The 19,378-nt window shown below is 59.5% G+C and overlaps 2 protein-coding genes across 3 annotated transcripts; both read left to right on the top strand.

The window, feature by feature from the left end:
• Window positions 1-932: 932 nt before the first annotated feature.
• On the top strand, window positions 933-4,944 carry FANCE (FA complementation group E). The gene is made up of 11 exons (XM_032203026.1): window positions 933-1,138; window positions 1,404-2,034; window positions 2,689-2,733; window positions 2,985-3,044; window positions 3,121-3,264; window positions 3,361-3,484; window positions 4,101-4,176; window positions 4,266-4,332; window positions 4,416-4,541; window positions 4,752-4,849; window positions 4,941-4,944. The coding sequence occupies exons 1-11, from the start codon at window positions 933-935 to the stop codon at window positions 4,942-4,944; spliced, it is 1,581 nt and encodes a 526-aa protein (XP_032058917.1).
• Window positions 4,945-13,694: 8,750 nt separating this feature from the next.
• On the top strand, window positions 13,695-19,104 carry LOC116498740 (protein MRVI1-like). Of its 2 annotated transcripts, none has more exons than XM_032203133.1 (14): window positions 13,695-13,834; window positions 14,584-14,630; window positions 14,927-15,003; window positions 15,125-15,188; window positions 15,442-15,517; window positions 15,746-15,773; window positions 16,375-16,515; window positions 16,630-16,761; window positions 17,016-17,163; window positions 17,595-17,647; window positions 18,230-18,280; window positions 18,385-18,461; window positions 18,551-18,664; window positions 18,937-19,104. In XM_032203133.1, exons 1-14 carry the CDS (start codon window positions 13,716-13,718, stop codon window positions 19,094-19,096), a joined length of 1,287 nt encoding a protein of 428 aa, XP_032059024.1. In that variant the 5' UTR covers window positions 13,695-13,715; the 3' UTR covers window positions 19,097-19,104. The 2 variants fall into 2 exon arrangements, with proteins under 2 accessions (XP_032059024.1, XP_032059025.1); XM_032203134.1 differs by lacking the exon at window positions 18,937-19,104 and adding an exon at window positions 17,883-17,953 and having other exon boundaries at window positions 18,551-18,649.
• The last annotated feature ends 274 nt before the right edge of the window (window positions 19,105-19,378 follow it).

Genomic DNA, 19,378 nt, shown 5'->3' with positions numbered 1-19,378 from the left:
TACGAGATGCTCTTTGGGGACTCCAGCGACTCCGACTAAACCTCGGGACCCTTTGGGACCCCTCCCCAGTGAGCCTTGGGTGCTCTTGGTGCCAGGGACCTGCCTGCTGGGAGGGCAGCCAGCTGCTTTTCATGGGTTCGGCTGCTCCTGGCTTCATTTTGGGGTGGCTGTGGGTATGGAGGGCGCTGTAGGGGCAGGGCGGGATGGGGAACGTGCTCTGGCCGGAGCCCCAGGAGGCTGGCGGTGATGGAGCCGCAGGGGTTTTGGGGCACGCAGCCCCCTCCCCGTACCCTTTTCCCCTGGGATGGGGGCAGTGGGGTTTTTAATGCACAGGTTGGGGGTGGGGGGGGGCACTGTTTTTACACTGCTTTTAGCCAAACTTTTGGAAATCGTGCAATAATAAAAACGTGCTGTGGAAAGCTGCCTGCGCCACCTGCTTCCCGGGGGGGTGACACAGAGGGGACCCCCGGGCTTGGGGCTGCGAGCGGGGAGGGTTTCCCTTTAAGGGCTCATTTGCATAAGGCGCGCACGTGGGGTTCATTTGCATACAGCGCGCGCTTTTTCCGCGGGAAAGGCCCCAAAGGGGCGCGGGTGGGTTCCGGGGGGTGGGGAGGGGGCTGCGGGTGCCCCCATTCCCCTATTTTGCCCCCCAGTGGGTGCCTTTCAGGCTCTAGCCTCTCCGGGGGGAGCTGTGGGTGCTGTGGGTGGTTTGTGTGGGGTCCGGCTGCTCTTTGGGGTGCTCGCTGTACCCACGACCCCCCAAATTTTCCCCCTCCCCAGCAGTGGGGAGCCCCCCCAAAGCCCCGCAACCACTGGAGGAGCACCCATGGGTTTGCTCCGGGGCTGGGGGTGCACGGACCCTCCCGGCACCCTTCTGGGTGTCCGGTGCCCCCCATTTTTCCCGTAGGCTCTGCGGAGCCCCCCCGGCAGTGATGGAGCTCCCCTGGCTGAAGCTCCTGGCCCAGCCCTGCCGCCTCCTGCTCCACGCTCTGGCCTCGGGCCCCTCGGGGCCGCTGGCTGCCCTCCGCGTCCTGCAGCGGGTCCAGGCCCGGGAGGGACCATTCCCCTGGCAAGGCTTCACGGCCGCCCTGTGCATGGAGGAGCCCACGCTGGAGGGGCCGGAGGAGGCCCTGGCTGTGTGAGTCGGCTGCGATCCCAAAACCCGGGGTGTGGGGGGGTGTTTGGGACATCGGGTGCCCAATTTCTGTGTGTCCTCTCCCCTCTGGTGCAATGGGCTGTAGCAGGGAGCTGCTGCTTTTCCAGCTTGTCTGCAAAAGCTGGTAGAGGGGTTGGTTCTGTTCCCTTCAGACCCCTCTCCATGGGTGGGGTGGGCACATAAGGACTTGGGGCCATGCAGGACTTTGCTCTGATGCGCTCCTTCTTCATTTTCTCCCCTTTTCCAGCAAACCACGGCTGCTGCTGCTCCCTGTCGTGTGCCAGAGAAACCTCTTCTCCCTGCTGCAGGCGGTGGCAGCGGTGGTGCCAGCGGACTGCGTCCTCCAGCTGCTGCGGGCTGCGAGGGGGGACCCCAACCTGGACCCCTGGGTGCAGGCACTGGGGGCCCTGCTGCAGCGGGGGCTGCGGGGTGAGGAGCTCTCCCCTCCACCCCCTGCCCTGACAGCAGCCTGCCGGCAGCAGCTCAGGTGCCTGTGCCAAAAAATTGCCCCGAGCAAACTGGAGGGGCAAAGAAAACTGAAGTGGTGCCCCAGCGAGCAGCTTGGTGCCGCAGGGGACGCGGCTGACTCCGTGCTCCCAGGTGGGAAGCGCAAGAAAGCGTCCGAGGAGAGCCTGGAGCCGGATGAGGGGAGAGGAGGGAAGAGGGTGCTGCTGGAGGAGGTGGTGTTTGACCTGCCGGGAAGCCAGGACGGAGAAGGTGAAGCAGGGGTGGAAGAGATGCCTGCGGAGACTGCGGGGGACAGGTCTGCTCAGAGCACGGCTGGGGCTGCTCCGGAAAGCTCCCAGCAGGATGCAGCTGGGGAGCCCGGCAGGATTTCTCAGACAGAGGTGGCAGCTGAGGTCCAGGCCTTTATCCAGGTGCTGGGGAGGCTTTCAAATTTTGGGGGGTTTCTTGGTCTCATCCTAGGTGAATTTTCCCGGTATGAGGGAAATCCAGCTCCATGCTAGATCTGTGCACTCCCCTCCCCAAACCTCTCCTGCCTAGTGGAGAGGTGGATGCTGTTCTGGGAGCATCCTTGTGTCTCCTGGGGACACCTCTGAGCCTCACCGCAGAGGAAAAGTCCCCTGGGAGCCTTCAGGCTGCTGCCTCCCTAAGGGGCTGCTGCTGTGTGCATGGCACAGGTACCTTAGAGACAAATAATTCTCATTTGGGGGTACTGCTCGAGGCAAGGAGCCCAAGCTCTCTGCAGACTGACAGCAAGCTGCAGCTGTGGGGCTGTGCTGTTTTTTCTAAGGGCGTTGTGATTTTCACCTTCCCTTTTAAAAGGTGGCTGTGCAGGGCTGGTGCTTGGCGCCAGATAGCTCTGTTGTCCAGCTTCAAAACAGCAGGATGTTGAAAATTGCTGTGCAAATAAGAGGTGTCATTACTTACCTTTGAACTTACCCTCCCAAAGTGCTTTTCCTAGAAATCAGGAAGCAAACTGAGCCAGCAACTCCCTACCTGAGGGTTTCCCCCTTTCCAGCCAGTGAATGTTCAGTCTCATTTCTTTCCCTTTACTGCATTTTCCCCAGATGCATGGACCGAGGCTGAAAATGCTGCTGCTGCAAGAGTCCAATGTAAGTGTTCTTTTGGCCTTTCTCCTTGCTGCAGATGGGCTAAATGGGTTCTTCTGAGGGCCTCCAGGAGGGATGGGAGAGGAGATGGGTTTCTCAGAGATGACTGATTAAAAAGACAGCCCAGCTGCCAGCTCTGCAGTGTGTGGGGTCAGTGCTGGCTGAAGTGGGGAGGCGGGAGGGAAGAGGGAAGCCCTAGAGCTGTATTTTGGGTTTGGTTTGGTGCATTACCCAGGGGTTGCATTTCCTTGCAGCGCTCAGAGCTGAGCATCCCACCTGAGCTGCGTGTCCTCAGCCACTGCTCTGCTAGCCAGGTGAGCATCGGTGTCCTCATAGCTGCAAAGGGCCTGCCGCTGTCCCTAACGTCTCTGTCCCCTCTGCTGTCCCCAGCTCGAGGGGTTGTGCGCCTTCCTCCAGCTTTCCACGTGCCCAGGGCAGCTCCTGGTGCGGTTCTGCAGCTGGCTGCTGGCTCTCACACCCGACCTCAGCTACGCCAGCGCAGCCGTCCTGGCTGAGCAGCTCTTCCTCAAGCGAGTAAGTGCCTGGGCAGAGGTCTCCGAGATTCTCTGCCCTATTTTCTACCCCGTTTCCTTACCTGCAGTCCCCACCTCCCATCTTTTCTCTCCACAGGTCCTGTCCCTCACACAGCCGCCCTCCCGCCACCTCATGGCTGCCCTCACGTCCTTCTGCTCCAAGTACTCCCAGCCCTTCTGTCAGGTCCTGGTGGCTCCGGTGCTGCGGGAGCCAGGGGAAGGTGTGCTGGGCTCGAGCCCTCCTGTGGGCTGTCCTCATGGGAGGCATGGGTGGTTTTGGGGACAGCTAGAGGCAGGCTGTGGTCTGTGGAGGGCTGTACCCAGTGGGCAGGGAAGCCTGAACTGCAGGGTGCTGTCTCTGAGGGCATTTATCACCTAAAATGTGTGTTAGGACACAGAAATAGCGCTGGAGTAATCTGGGCAGGTGAGCTCTCAGAATTTGGGTGGGAAGATGGGTTTACAGGTGCTTGTATGCACAGGGAGGCAAAGCCAGTTTCCAGCATCAGCTCTCCTGGAGAAAAGCTGCCATCCCTCCACAGGCTTGGGGATTTTGGGCAACTGCTAATGCTGGGCCAAAACCTCCCTGAGGGGAGGCGTTGCTGGCACAGGAAGAGAATCCTCCATGAACCTTCACCAGGGCAGCGTTCCCCTTTGCTGGGGACTGCTGGCAATTAAACCTTTTGCCACGGATGGTTGAAGAAAGCTGGATTATCTGAGCCCTAGAAGGGGCACACAATACACCAGCTGATTTCTGGGTGTCCTGACTGGGTTGAAGGGGTAACAGGAAGGGTCAAGCACATCCCTGTGGATTTGGCAGCCTCTGCTTTGCTCCTGCAGGTGCTGAACAGACCAAGCTGCTGTGTGAGCTCGTGGAGGAGTGCCTGGAGCCTGACTATGTGAGACTGGTGTTGAGGTAAGAGATCAGGAGCTGAGCTCTGCCCTGCAGATCCAGCAGGGCTGTGCAAGCAGCATGGCACATCTCTTCCTCACTGTCCTTTTTAGTCAGGTCCTGGAGGTTCCTCTGTCGGAGCGGCTGCTGCCGGTGGTGCTGGCCGTGCTGGGGAGGCAGGTGAGGGCCCTGTGCCCTGCAGATCCCCAGCTGGCTCCAGCAGCAATGGCCAGCAATCCTCCCCACTCCCATTCCTCTCACAGGAGGCGCTGCCCCCCGAGCTCTTTGACCTCCTGGTGCTGACGCTGTGCCGGCAGGCCCCGGCCTTCGCCACATCGCTGAGTTATGCCAAGCTGGTGACAGCAGTGCTCACCATGTACCAAAGCCATGTGAGTAATGCCTGGCGTGCTGCTGCTGTCTGGTGTTTTCTAGCTCTGGGGTGCAAGTGGGAGGCTGAGGGGCTGTCAGCGGGGGCTGCAGCTGAGCCAGGACCTGGCCCTGGGGTCTCGTCTTCCCATTGCAAGGAATAGATGCCCTGAAGGACACGGGGCTCTGCTGGTGTGATATGGCTCTGAGCTCCTTGCTGCTCTCCCCCCCAGGTCACACCAGCCCACCGGAGCCGCCTGGCAGCTGCTCTGGAAGGCAGCAATGCAGCCCTAAAGAAATCTCTGCAGGCTGTGCTAGGAGCACCTGCCAGGTGAGGAGCATGTCCCTGCCTGGGCTCAGCGGGTTTCCCTGTTTTCCTTTCCCTAGGAAATCTTTTGATTTCTCTCCTCTCCTCCTCCCAGGTGAGCACTGACGGAGCTGCTGCAGGTTTCCTTGGATGGAGGATGCCTTTATGTTGCTCACCAGCAAGACAGGAACCCAACGACTGGCTCAAAAAGCAGGGGGAGGCTGCAGGTGTGCCTCTGCCCGGGGCTTTGTGTGGTGCTGTGCTTTCAGCTGCCCTGCTGTGAGCGGGGCTGGGGCTGTCGTGGCGTTATCCCAGAGCAGTCCCTGTGCTGGGATATGGGTGGTATCTACCCTGGGGTGTGAAGATGAGGGTTTTCTCAGTTAAACGTGAAGTTTCCAGCCTCTTTATGTCTGGTCTGTCTCTGGGCACCTTGACTAAGGTCGTGGAAAGAGGGAATGCGTGTGTTGGAGGGTTCTGCGAACGTGTTTAAGGCGATCTGCAGCCCCAGCTACCCGCAGTGGGCGCCGCGCTCAAGATGGCGGCTCCCTCTGACCCTGCCTCTCCCAAGATGGCGCCTCCTCCTCCCCCGCCTCTCCCAAGATGGCGCCGTGCGCCCCTCCCGGCCTGCCCCGTCCAAGATGGCAGCGGAGGAGGAGCCGCTGGTCTGCCTGTGGCAGCGCTGCGCCGCGGGGCGGCCGAGGGAGGCTGGCGGCTCTCAGCTCTCCGCCACCCGCCGGGATGGCACTGCAAAGCCCCGAATCGCCCCCAACTGAGCTGCTGCCGGAGCCCTGGGGGCGTGAGGGGTGTTGGACAGGGCAGTGGGCTGGGAGAGGGTTATTGCATAAAGGCTGCTGGGGGAAATGGGTTGTAACCTCTAGAATGTCTTTTTTCACCGGAAAATAAAATCCGTTCTGATGTTCACAATCAACTAATGTCATGCAGGTACTTCACTTCTGGATGTGGGTGGGGTGGTGCTGAAGTGAGCCCAGGGCTGAGGCTGGCAGCACTTTCCACTTTGAGTATGTTCTTGAGTATATTTCCACTTTCCTATATTCTCTTACACAAAAGGGTTTTCCATCAAGTAGGTCCCTGCATTGCCCAGTAAGGCAGGGTGTGGTTATATATACTTTTTTTTTTTTGGGGGGGAGGGTGTTTTTGTAGTATAGAACCTGTGAGTTTCACCAACGGCTGCTCAGCCCTCCAGCCAGGCATGTTCTCTCAGCCATTACACGTGTGGATGTATAAACCCACTGAACTAAAGTACAGACAAACTTAGGAATCTCTTGCTGCATCTAGTGAAGGTGGTGAGGAAAGGGGCAACACTCAGTATCTGTCACGGTACCCTTAGTCCCTTGATTTCATTTGCACTGAGCAGTCTGCTCTGCCTTCAAACTGCCCTAACCTAGTGGGACTTTGGTAATCAGAGTCCTGTATCTGACGTGTGGTTTGCATTAAATGCCTGCTTCCCTTAATGCTCAGGACACTCTCTGCTGCAGGATGAGGTTTGCACAGATGCACGTAGGGAAGAAAAAAGATTAGCCTGCTAATGGCAGAAGCCCTCTCTGCTTTCAGGTCCCCTTTGGTTTGATGACTATGCTGGATGTTGTGGTATTTTCTACCCTGTGCCAGTATCTCTGAAAGCTTGACTGAACATCTGTGTCTTACCAGGTGCCATTAGTAGTTTAAATCAACCTGAATGTGTGTCCTGTTCAAACAGAGTGCAATGTGGTGTTTCTCACAGCTGAGCAGCACTGTGCCTTCCCAGCAGCAGTTCACCTCAGAGCACATTGCTCATTCCTGGCTCCAGCTCTGAGCTAAGCTGGTAGCCCAGGTTGAGGAGGTCAAACCTGCTGTCTGATAACAGATGAAGGTGAGATGTGATGGCCCAGCCCCTGGCACCATATCTGTGTGTTGAGGCAATGCCAGCGCCATTTGGCTGCTCCTTCAGGCTGTGCTGCTGCCCTCTTCCAGGGGCAGGCATTGCCTTCAGCTCCTTTCTGCACACAGGAAACAGGGTGGAGAGCTTTGTTTTTATTTTATTTTTTTATCTGTAAGGAAAACAAACTTGTAATCTGTAGTGAGGAGCAAAGGGTCATCTTGTTCAAAGCCTTTGCTTTTCAAGTGTTTTTCTAGCACTGTTATATTTCAAAGTAACAAGCAAGCAGTACTGCTTGGTGGAGTTCACGGAGCCTCAGTTCTTAATGCCCTGAGCACACTGCTAAATCAAGACAGAAATTGATTTGAGACTGTTTGAAGATGACAGCTCTGGATTAGGCTTAATTGACCATCATGATTTTACATCGACTCAGATGAGCCAAGGCACAAGTGGTAAGTTTTGTGCATGTCAGCTTTTCTCTTGACAGCTCAGCTGATTCCTGAGCACTGCAGCGTTGCTCTGCTGGGTTGTTTTTCTGGTCTGCTGGGATTTACAAATCTCACTTCTTTCAGTTTTGGATCTTCATTTCTTTCCATATTCGGCATATCTGGTGCTAAAGAGCTTTGCCCAGTTGCTGTCCTGTGAAGGGAAATAACTACCAGAAACTGGAACACCTTAGCTAGTGATTTGTGTAGGAGGAATTTGTGATGGATGTCGATTGTTAGGAAAGGGAGAACCCATAAGTTAATGCAGCGGAATGGAGTTTAAAGGGAGAACTGGTAAAAATTGATTTTTCTTCTGGAAATATTACTTTTTTTTTTTTTTTTTTTTTTTTTCTCCTGCATGGCATACAGGAGAAGTCTTCCTTTGTATCACATTTCTGTTCTGCAAAGTGGCAATAATTGGCCTTCCTTTGGCTAAGGTATTTAATAATACACTAATAAAATGTGTCTCTATAGCCTGACTCTGTCCAGATTTCAGTTCTGTATCCTTGAAAGCACCCCTTGAAACCTCATCTGGACACCTGTTGGCCAGAGGACTGAACAGATGTGGCTGTGAGAGGGTGGATGCACTCTGAAGGCGGTCAGCACTGGGGTTTGTGATGGTGTATTTTGGTTTTGAAGCATTGCATACTTCAGGAACTGTTTAAAAATTCATAAACATTTACATCTACAAAGGGAGAAGAGGGATTAAAGCACGTAGGTGTGACATGTTGCTGCTTCAAGTTTGCTCATTAATGTTTAGACCCAGCCAGAGAAATGAAACTCTGAAGCATTAAGTGATGCTCTTAATGCTGAGAGCACAGATTTCTTTATAGTAAGAATCTCTCAAGCTATTTTAGGTGACAGTGGACTGATGAAGCTTCAAAGTCTACGCTAGCTGGAGGAAAGAAACCTCAAGAGAGCCAAATTGTTGATGTATTTGCATACCAGTGTGTTAGTGGCTGAGTGTATTGAAGCTATTGTAGGGCTGCCCATAATGTGACATAAATAGAAATTGTGCCCTGATCATCACGGTCTGAGCCTGCTGTTCTGGCTTTATTAGGTAGCAGGCTGCAGTCTTCACAATTTCCCTGTAAAACGTCTACCAATGTAAGTGACCTCGGTGTCCTTGTCCCTAGGTGCCCTGTCTGGCTGGGGCTGTTGGTCGCATGATGATGACAGAGGACAAATTCGTCTCCAGAACTCACCTGGCAGTCAGCTTCCCCGTGTCCTTGCTGGAGAAGAGCTGGCAGGACGTGTGCTGTGTATCGATAAAACCAGAGGGAAACCCTGGGACCTCTCTGACCAGAGCTGTAAATGGTTTAAAGTCGTCTGGCTGCGGTGTGCATCTCCGTGCTGCAGGATGTTTGTTTTTGTAGCTGCTCGCTGCTTTCTTTAGGTGGCTGTCTCATTTGAACAGGCTGTTCTTGGCTGCTATGTGCCACGCACAGCTTGCATCTCCAACTCATCTGGAGCTACTGGGCCAGCCTACATGCTTTTTTTTTTTTTTTTTTTTTTTTTTTTTTTTTTTTTTCGAGAAACAGTAGTCAGAGATCAGTTTTGCAAACGGTAAGGGGGAGTTCCTGTTCTGCTGAGCAGCTTTATGCTGGCCTGTGCAAAGAGCCTTGCTAGCTGTGTTTGTGCTGCTGGCTGCAGCTTATCGAGTACAATGGATTCCTCTGGGGTGTACGTGCAAGATAAGCCATGAGAAGTTGGAAGTGAACCCTGGAGATGCTAGAAGTGCTGGGGGAAAGCTGCTCATTTCTGTGGTGGATTGTAGCTCCCCCACGGAAAACTTTACTTTTGACTCCTCTTGACCCTCCCAGGAGCTCTAAAACCAGCTCAAACAGCGCAAAGAGGTGGAAGTGTCATAAAACATCCATCAGGTTTTATAGTTCAGCAGAACCTTATCCAGGAACAGAGGGAGAGCCAGGGCCGGGCTTGTGTTTGTCTTGATTTACTGGCAGTATCGGTGAAGTGAAAGGTCTGAAGTGTTGTTTAGAGGTTTCCTAGGCTGCCTGTACATGGCAGTGTATAATTTTCAGCTGATTTATTTGGGATATTTGACAGTGGTTCCCTATCTGCTTCCTCTTTTGTAGAGATTTATCCCCTTCATCGCAGGGAGGGGATTTCCCTTTTTGGCCTAATATTTTTTTTTTTTCAGGGAAATTAACTCGATGCGATTGTGTGCGCGATTGCTCTGCTCCGCTGCAGACTCGTCCAAGCCATGGTGTTTGTGTGTCCCCTCCTGCAGTAATGCTGGGGCTGGGGAAGCCATCCTGTGACCACATTTTGGTGACAAGCTGTGAATCACACGGGTGTAATCCCCAGTACGCCGAGGCTGGTGCAGGTTTGAGCTGAGAGCTGGTGGCTGGGATGCTCAGAGCGAGCCGCGCTGGGAAAGGCTCAGCAGCCTTTTATCAGCCTGAAATTTCAAATTCAACTAGAAGAAGCAAAACCATTCTTTCTCCTCTGTTTTGCCAGCGAGCTTTTAATCATAATAAGAGAGTCGTGCTCTCCCTCGGGACGCCTGGTGGCTGCCAGCTCCCTGTCAGCTGGGGAGATCAGGGCCACACAAAGATGCGTTTGGCCGAGGGCTGGGGTTTCGCCTTGTGCTTCTTGCAGGACTGGGCCCCCCGCACCGACCTAATAAATCATCTTTGCCGCAGCAGCAGCAGCCAGTGCCTGTCTGAGCGGCTTTCTTCCCGAGCCGAGAAGTGGATAATCCAGATGACCGCCGTCCCCGCCGTCTGAGCGCAGCTTCGGGAGGAGCCCCACGGAGATGCTGGGGCCGTGAGCTCCTGCGGGACCCCTCCGGAGGAGGCACGAGGGCTGAACCCCGAGCCCCCAGCAGCCGCTCAGCTCTCGGGGCTGGAGATGTCCCAGCAAGGGTCTTGCTCTGCGTCATCCTTCAGCAGGTCTGTGCGTGGGGCTGCTTGCGCTTGTTTAAGGCCCTAGAGCTTAACTGTGATATAGGCGCTCCCAGGTTGAAAAATAAGAATAAATAAAAGTCCCTGGGTGCTTCTAGCAAATGCTGGTAGAGGCTCTGTGGATACAACGGCCTGCATAAAGGGGTGGTGTTTCTCTTTGGACCCCCTGGCATGGGGGTGGGTGGGCAACAGAGGAGCTTTTAGGCAGAAAAGCTCTTTTCTGGTGCGGGGAACTGACGTGGTGGTGTTTTTAGGGCTGTGTGTCCGTCAGAGCTGCTTTCTGCAACCGTGGATCTGCAAGAAGGCTCAGGCAGAGGCTGTGGAGGGCGGCGTGCTGCCAGCCCAGGGCCAGGCTGCTGCTCCTGGGGGGGAAGGAGGGCACCTGCAGGGATGGGGCCAGCAGGCTGCACTGGTTAATGAGGGCTGGTTAATGAGGCTGTGTCAATGGGAAGGCACTGGTATATACAGGGTGTCCGTCCTCCATCCCCTGAGCTCCCACTCTCTGCCCCCTTTTACTCCCATACGCCACTGTGTGTGTCCTGGCTGCAGGCAGTGTCGAGGAGAGACAAGAAAAAGCATCAGCACCAACCCGTGCAGGTTAGACCCACGTGCCCAAGCAGCCCCTCGTGTGATGCTGACAGCAAGGAGCCCAGCAAGGAGGGGAATGGTATTGCATGCAGCAGGCAGGTGCCTGGGTCTTCCCTTCTGCTCGGGGCTCCCCTTTCCAAAGCACTGAGGTGCCTGGAGGGGTTAGCAATGGGATCAGCAGTGCCTGTGCAAACCTGACCGTGCCTGGAGACTTCTTCTGCCTTCCCAGGGAAACCCCAAATTTAGAGGTGAGGGGGAAAGCTCTGCTGCTCTGGTTTATCACCCCTGTTGGCACCTGGCTTGGCTGCCTCTGGTGGTACCACTGGTGGGATGGGTCCGGCCCTGCCACTGCGGGCCCCGAGCATCCTCCCACAGCTCAGAGCAGCAACCTCTGCTCACAGTGGGTCTCAGAAAATCCCCTGGGAAGTGGGATTGACCAACCCCAGTGACCAGCCCTCACACCCTGAGACTCTTGGAGATGGGCAGCAAGCAGCACAGAGAGATGGGGAAAAGGGGGAATCCTAGGGGAGGCCTTTGAAGGGTGTATGAGGCAGCAGGTGGCGGTGCCAGTCTGCCTTGGGGCACGGCTGTGGCTATTTCCCTCACCCACGCTGGCAGTGTGAGCTTACAAGGTGCTAATTGGCATTAATTGGTGCTAATCATGCACACCACTGCTTGTGTCGCTAGGTAGGTGTGTTGCAGGGAAGGCAGGGGGCATCTGGGGCTGTCCCTCCCCTAAGATGGTTCATGGCTTCCCAGCAGCTCTGCTGTCGGGTCAGGGCCAAGCAGGGTTTCTTTGCCCCAGGATGGAAGAAAAAAAAAAACAAAAAAAACACAAAAAACACCTCCTTGAAGCTCCAGGGGCATTTGCAGACCCCAGCCTGGTGGGGCAGAGCTGCTGGTGGCCATTTCAGAAGCTTCATCCCACCGTGGCACTGCACAGCTCCTGCTTCAAAGCCTCAGATATTCTCTCCGAGTCCTCCCTGGCCCCAGGGCCGCATCCTGTGCCCTCAGCAGCTGGGTACGAGGCCAGGCCAGCCCTGCCCCGTTTGCTGGCTGCCCTCTGAGGCTTTGGGGGATTTGCAGACCCCAAAGACCTGCAGCAGGGGCAGGGGGAAGGCTGATGGCGATGCCTGCCTGCAGGCTGCCCCCTGTGAGCATCGAGTAAGCTCATTAGGGGAAGAAAGCGGCTTTAGGGGATGCGATGGATTTGAGCAGAGGGGTCGGGCAGGGAAAGGGGCAGTGGGGCTGATGGCTGGGGGAAACGGGGCTGCCAGTGGGGGCAGGAGGGACGGGGCTTTGAACACATCACTACGGGGGCTCCTCGCCACCCATCCTGGTTTAGCTCTGTGCTGTGCCCCCCTATGAAGGTGTAGGGCTGCCCCCATCTCCACGGGGACCCTGAGCCTGCTGTGGGGGCTGATGCTGAGCCCCAGCTCTGCTCTCTAGCCACAGACAGCAGCTCTCCCCCCCTGCTAGAGGCCGCAGGATGGGGCCCCGTGCCCCGAGCAGGGGATGCGCGGCCACCTGCGAGGCGCTCAGCCTGCCCCGGCCCCAAGCGGAGAGCTCCCGGCCGCTCTCGGGCATGTCCTTTAAAGGCCTTCTCGCTTCGAGCCGTTCCCTGGCAGCTCCTTCTGCTCCAGATGCAGTTGCTCTCCCCTCCGAGGAGGCTCTGCCGCCGCCGGCTTGCACTGCCTGGGGCCCCGGACCCGCCGGCCGAGCCGCCCCCCTCGACCCCCTCCCGGGGACCCGACTGCACCGAGGGTTGGGTGCGAGCTGTGGGCTGCTCGGGACAGATTTGGGCAGGTAACTGAAGTCCCCGAGCCGAGAGAGAGCTGGGTCTGGCTGCCTGGGGGGTTCTGTTTGTGCCCCGTTGTGTGCGAGCGAGCTGCCTGCCTCTGGATTTGCAGCCGTAAAACAGAGAAAGATGAGGAGCTGCGAGCGGGCAAACCGCGGGGGCTGCGGCGGCTGTCACCGAGCAAACGCTCCGCAGCGGGGGCCATCCCTGGGGAAAAACCCGATGCTCGCTGATGGGATGAGGTGGGGGATTCCTGGGGGCTCCCTGGACCCCTGGGCAGAGGTGTCGGGGATAATTCCCAGCTGACAGGCGTTAGGGATTTGACGTTTTGGAGCATCGCTTGCTTTTACGCCGAGATCAAGGCTGGGCAGGCTCTGGGAGAAGCAGAATTGTCCCACTTGGTGCGGGGGAACTGAGGCTGAGGCTTTGCACAGGTTTGGGGGGGGCTCAGCCGGTCCCTGCTCTTTGCCCACTTAAATCTCTGCTGCATTTTGTCCTGGCAAAATAAAATAAAATAAAATAAAATAATTTCCTTCTGCCCCGTAGCTGCGTTCCTGCAGGCACAGCTCCCCAGGACATGCGTCCTGCAGGAGAGCCCCTTCTGCACGGCGATCATCATGGGCTGGCAGCGACTCCCCGGGCTCTCTGCCGTCTCTCTCTCTGTTTTTTAAACATTGCAAAACAACTTAAATGAGGCATCTGGGCTTGCTTACAGAAGGAATTGGGAATCCCTTCTATTTATCTATCCAGGAGCCTGACAGGCGGGGTTGCTCGGAGCGCCCCCAGCCTGGGGCACAGCGGGATGCCCCTGCTCTGCACAGGGTGCCCAGGCTGGCAGGGGGTGCAAATATACCCCATGTAGGGCTGAGGATCGTGTCCTTGATGCTAGAGACCACGAGGGGCAGGAAAATGGGGGTAGCAAGGGGAAAATTTGCCCTCAGTGTTGTATTGAGAGGTGGCTCGCCATAAATCCCTCACTCTCCTCTCCCGATGCCCGTGCGCGTCCCAGCAGCATCCCCCCCGCGTCCCGCTGGGGCCCCTCCACCCCTTTCCCCACAGATGCCTCCACGCTGAAGCAGCAGAGGAGCTCGGAGCTCCTGCTGGGTGCGAAAACGCTTTAAAAATATAACATTTAGAGGCGTTCTCCCATCTGCGCGCAGCTAATATGTGTCTCTCGTGATAGGTGTGCTGGTCCTGGAGCCTCCGCACTGTGCAAATGAAGCCGCTCGCGGGGACCTCGCCGGGCGCGGGGGAAGAGGCGCAGGGACGTGCCCAGGGGCGTGCGGCGCGGCAGCGGCACAGGAGGGGCTGCCGGCAGAGCCCCCCGGCTCACAGGTAGGGGCACCGGGGGCTGGCGGGTGCCAGCGGGGCCACCATGGGGCTGGCAGAGCCGGCTGGTGGCACCGGGTGCCGTTTGGGCACAGCAGAAATTATTATTATTATCTTTTTCTTGCTAATCCTGGGGACTGACTTGCAGGGAATAGCTCCACTGAGCCCTGTCCGGAGCCTGGAGCAAATTTTGGGGGTGCAAACCCCTTTTCTAGCTGCACGCTGGGCTCCGGCACGAGCTCTTTGCACAGCAGCCCCTTTATTTCCACGTGTGGGTGCTCCGGCGTCCCCGGCCCCACCAAGCAGGGATGCTACAGAGCTGCCACACCTCCTTGCACCCAGGACAGGATTTTGGGGAGCGTGCGCTCGTGCTGAAGCCCTCTGTCCCCACGGCGGTGACACGAGATGACTCCTGGGGGCCCTGCCAGCAGCTGCGTGTGCCGCTGTGCTTGCGAAGAGGCCAGCTTGGCAGCCGGGGCGCAATAAATGTGCTGAGGAGGAGCGCGGCCGCGGGCCGGTGACTCAGAGCTGGCTGCAAGCGGCTTCGGCGGCTCCTCTGCAGCGGCTGCGGGAGCAGAGGGACAGGGGGAGGCTGAGCCTGTGCCGGGGCCAGCGGGGACGGAGCGGGCTGGGGAGGATGCTCGGGAAGGAGCCAGGTCTGGGGCAGCGTGGGGGTGGGATGTCGGCTCTCCCTCTGGAGTTTTTTTGGGGTTTAGTGGAGTTTCTTTGGGATTTACTCGGGCTCCTCTCCGCAGGGAGCAGCAGGCAGAGCCAGCCGGGCTCCCCGCGTCTCCGGATGAAGGTAAGGGCAGTGGGGATGGGGGGAGAGGGGTTGTTTCATGCACCCTCCTGAGCAGCATTGCGTGGGTTTGGGAAGGGGGCCCCTCTCCCTGCATCTCAATGCCCCCTCCAGCTTGGGGAGCATGAAGGGGTCCCCTGAAGCTGCTCCTGAGTGCTGGGGATATCCTTCAAAATGTGGAGGTGTTTGGGGGGACACCTGCCAGCCTGTGCCTGCTGGGAAACTCCTGGAGTTTTTGTTTTTTTGGGGGCTGTGCCACCCCACTGCCACCCCGCTACCACTGCCCTCTCTGTCCCCAGGGAGGATGAGCAGTCCCCAGGGGCACCCGGACGGGGTCGTGGCTGGGAGTGAGCAGAACACGGAGCGCATCAGCGAGGTGAGAGGGACGGGAGGGTGCCGGGTTCGGGCCCCCGGAGCCACGCGGTGATGCTCTTTTTGGGATGCCGTCCAGCACCAGGAGGGGGTTGCTCCGACAGCACCCTTGTCCCCCTCCGCAGGAGCCGGGCAAGGACAGGCAGGAGCTGGCCGTGCGCACCGGGGACAGTGACGGCACCGAGGAAGGTGAGTCCCTGTCCGGGTCCTGGGCTGGGTCCCCTCGTGGTGGGGCTTGAAGTGTTTGGGGTGTTGGGATCCTGTGGGGTTTGGCTCCTGTGGTGGAGACCCGGGGACTGGTTTGGGGGATGTGAAACCCTGCTGGTGCTGGGGGAAGGATCGGGATGTTCTCACGCTGGGACAGGAGGGCAGAGGGAGGAGGAAAAGCACCCCAAAAGCCTCCACGAGCGGTCTCTCCAGCGGTGTCACTGCCTCCCCGCAGATGCAGAAACCCTGGAGGAGCCGCTGCTGAGCTTCCCCGGTGAGCTCCCGGTGCTGGAGAGACTGGGCCTGCAGAGGTAAAAGGGGAGAGCACCGGCATCGCTGCTGGGGGGCTGCAGGACGAGGTGGGGGGTCCCGGGGCACGGCGTGCTCTGGGGATGGGGCTTCCCATGGCACGAGAGCTGCTCTGCAGGCGGGGGTCCCACTTCTGGCGGTGGCCAGCACCCGAGGGAGCAGCCCAAGCGTGTTTTCGGCGTGCAGCCCCCTGGTGCCACCACCCCTGAGAGCACTTCTCTTTTTTGCAGCGTGGCTTTGACGGAGCAGGACGTGGAGGTGAGGGCTGCTGGGGGCCGGGGGTGGGCTGGGGAACGGGGACAGGGGACAAGGGACAGGGGACGGACGCCATGTGCCCGGCCCTGGCACCGCAGTCCCTTGGCAGTCGCTGCACGAGTCCCTTTCGTGGTGATGCTGTTGGCACTCGGAGGCAGCCGCATTTCCGTGGCGAGACGAGCCCGACCTCTGCGCACCCGCAGTCCTGCAAAGCGCTCTGCAGCTCGCCCTCAGCCAGGGAGGCAGCAGAAGCCACGTTAATAAAACTAATTGTCCTGCGAGTGCCAGGGCTTGAGGCAGGCTCTGCCGTCCGGCGTGTTGGCTGCGAGGGCTGGCATCTGCCTGGCACGCTCCTGCCAGCAGGGTTTGGGATTCCCACGCATTATCAGCTGCCTGGGGCTGTGTCTCAGGCCCGTGGCATCTCCTGGGGGCTGCCCCCTGCGTGCAGCAGCTTAATGAGTGCTGGGGAAAGGCAAGCGCTAATTGCCCTCAGCACCAGCCCTGTTTGGTGACATGCTAAAGGGGGCTGGCTGTGCCATGGGGACAATGGTCCATGGCCTTCCCGTTGTCCCGTGTCCCACCTGTGTGCCCTCCTGCCCCCCAGGCAGCCTTTGCCCACCTTGCCCTGGCTTTTCGCTGCGACGTCTTCACCCTGCGGCAACGGGTGCAGGTGGAGAAGCGGGCACGGGATGCGGCGGAGGAAAACATCCAGGAGGAGCTGGGGCAGTGCCGGGCTGCCCTGGAGGTAGGTGGCACCGGGGCAGGCTGGCATCTGCTGGGGACCTCCAGCTCCGGAGGGGTTTGGAGGACTGGAAACCTCGTCTCCAGCAGCCCCCATCCTCCCCCTGTCCCCCCGCAGAGGCTGGGCGCATCCTGCGCGGACGCGGGCTGCAGGGAGACGCTGGAGCAGCTGCAGCACAGCCTGGCCGTGCTGGTGGCCGCCGTGGAGCGGGCAACGAGCGCTGCGGAGAAGCTGGGGGCCGTTCATCAGGTCGGTGATCACCCAGGGTGGGGTGGAGGGTGCTGGGGACGCACCGCTGGGCTTGCTGGGGTCTGTCCGTGCTCCTCCTGCTGCTGGTGTGGGAATCTAGCTTGTGAACGCTGGGGTGCAAGGGATCTGCCCGCCCTTGGATGTGTGTAAGGGATCCGTTTGCACCGCTGTCAGCCCCCGGGGCTGGTGGGGACACCGGGGGGCTGTAGGGACAGAGGAGCTGGGATCTGATGGCCCGTGCCGCCCGGCTGCAGGAGGCGCGGATGAGCCGAGCGGCGGAGGTGATGGTCCAGCACGTGGAGAACCTGAAGCGGCACCACCTGCGGGAGCACGCCGAGCTGGAGGAGATGAAGCGCCTGATCCAGCAAAACTCCCGCAACCGGCAGCTGGCCGAGACCCAGGGTGAGGTGGGCTGCGGGGTTTGGTCCCGAGCCCCTCGGGTGCGTGGTCTGGGGACGGGGGCGGGTGACAGCTGGGGCCGCAGCCACCCGACCCGATGACAAGCACGAGGGGCCCCGTAACGGCAGCCACGGGGTGGGAGCAGCTGCTGGTGGCCGCAGAGCCGTCAGCCCGCGGCTCAGCGGGGAATGCAGGGCAGGGGGGGCACACAAAGGACGCTCTGTCCCCAGCCCCCGGCCCTGCAAACCCCACACACGCTCCGAGCGAGGTCTCCCCAGCGAGGGCACCCCTGGGACTCGTGCCAGGCATGGGGCACGGGGCCCTGCTCACCTTCAGCTGGGGGGACGTTTGCATTTTCCTGCACATCAGCCCCCATTTTTATTTTTATTTTTGTATTTTGGAGGCAATCTAAGACTTCTTTCCCTTGCTCCCAGATGACACAGAGCCACGGCTGAGGCCTCACCCCCTGATGCGATCCTTCCAGCAGGTAACCGGGCGAAGCAGCCCCGCTGCCAGCCCCCAGCCATCGTCCCCGTGCCCTGCCACCGTCCCTCACCCGGCTGTCCCCGCGCACCCGCCACCCCCCCGGGCAGCACCACCCTTCCCAGCCGCTTGCTGCGGGCGAGGTCTGCTAGAAACACCGGGGATGGGGGCAAAAATTAGGGGCGGCCACGGGGGAGATGGTGTCCGGGGTGTCTCAGGCAGGTCCCTCTGCATTGCAGGGCTTGGCTGGCAGGAGGCCGTTCTCTAGCACCAGCTCGAATTCGGCACTGGTTCCCCTCCAGCTCAAGAGGTAGGGGAGCGCTCGGGGAGGGGTCAGGCAGCCCCGGTGGCACGGCTCGAAGCAGCAAGGACAGGCACGATGCTCTTGGCTTTGCCCTTCCCTCTCCTCACCGGCTTCCCCCCGTAGCAGCAGGGCTGGCGGGAGGCTGGCAGGGTCCTTCCTCCTCCTCCTCCTCCTCCTCTTCCCCCTCGGTGCCCCCTTGCCCGTGGTGGGGAGGTGGGAGAAGGGGCTGGGGGGCGCGGGGAGGGGGCGTGATGCTGACCGCAGCCCCTCGCTTCCCCGCAGGCGTCTGCCCGCCGCAGAGTCAGCATCGCCGTCATCCCCAAGCAGCTCTTGGTAAGGACCCGCACAGCACAGCGGGGACAGGAGGGGGCTGCGCCCCCACCACAGGGCTCGGTGCCATCGGGGGGCTGCTCAAAATCCCCCCTTCTTGTGCCCAGCCAGGTGCCAGCACGGATGGCCGAGCGTCCCCCGCCAGCGAGCCGGAGGGGCCCCAGCGCCCGGCCAGCACCCAGAGGTACCCACACTGCGTGGTGAGGGGACCGTGGCACCATCTGCCACTGTCCCACGGGGGACAGCACAGCCTCCTGCCTTCTCCCTCCCCAGGAGCGAGCTGGAGCCACCGGGCCGGGGCAGCACCGTGAGCGGGGAGCCGGCGACTGGGGCGGATGGCAAGGACACGAGCGCAGGGGGCGAGGAGCCGGAGCAGCTTGGGCTGATGTGAGCGCACCCCGCGTCCTCCCTGCAGCCTTTGGGGGGGGGCTGTGTGGTCCCAAAGTGGTTGGCATGTAGGGATGGAGCTGGGGGGCTTGGGGACGGAGGGCAGGGATGGTTTGTGGCTGCCTCATCTCGCCCCTGCCTCAGTTTCCCCGTGCGTTGCAGGTCACCTGCACTCTCCCCAGCCTCGTTTCGTTTGGGGTTTGCAAAAGGGCCCCTCATCCCTGCTGGGGCCGCTTTAGGGTGACGAGAGTCCCCTGTCACCTTCTCCCCAGGTCCAAGGGGTCCCCGGCGGAGCTGTGGCGGCCGTGGCTCTTCCTCCCGCAGCACTACTGGGTTCTGTTCTGGCTGCTTCTCCTCAGCGTCGCCTTCCTCCTCCTCCTCCGCGTCCTGGAGCTGCAGCGGCTGCAGCCCGCGGCGTCGCCCAAGGCCTAGCTGCAGCGGGGGGGAGGCGGCTGGGGGGCACCCGCTCTCCATCACTGCTCCTGCCCCCCGCCACGAAACACAGAGACCCTAGAGAAATAAAATCGGAGGCAGAATCGGGGAGTTTTTGGATGGAGCAGGGGGCGATGCTCGGTGCTAGGAGCTGAGGGGGGCTGGAGCCAGCTTGCGGGCATGAAGCTGCAGCAGCCCCCAGCCCTGCCAGGAGTTTCCTCGTTCTCACGCCACGCTGAGGGCTATGGGGATGTGCCCACGTGTCCCCTTTTCCCTGGGGAC

Source organism: Aythya fuligula, chromosome 25, assembly GCF_009819795.1.
Source record: "Aythya fuligula isolate bAytFul2 chromosome 25, bAytFul2.pri, whole genome shotgun sequence".
Lineage (NCBI taxonomy): Eukaryota > Metazoa > Chordata > Aves > Anseriformes > Anatidae > Aythya > Aythya fuligula.
This window is presented reverse-complemented; position numbering and strand designations above follow the sequence as displayed.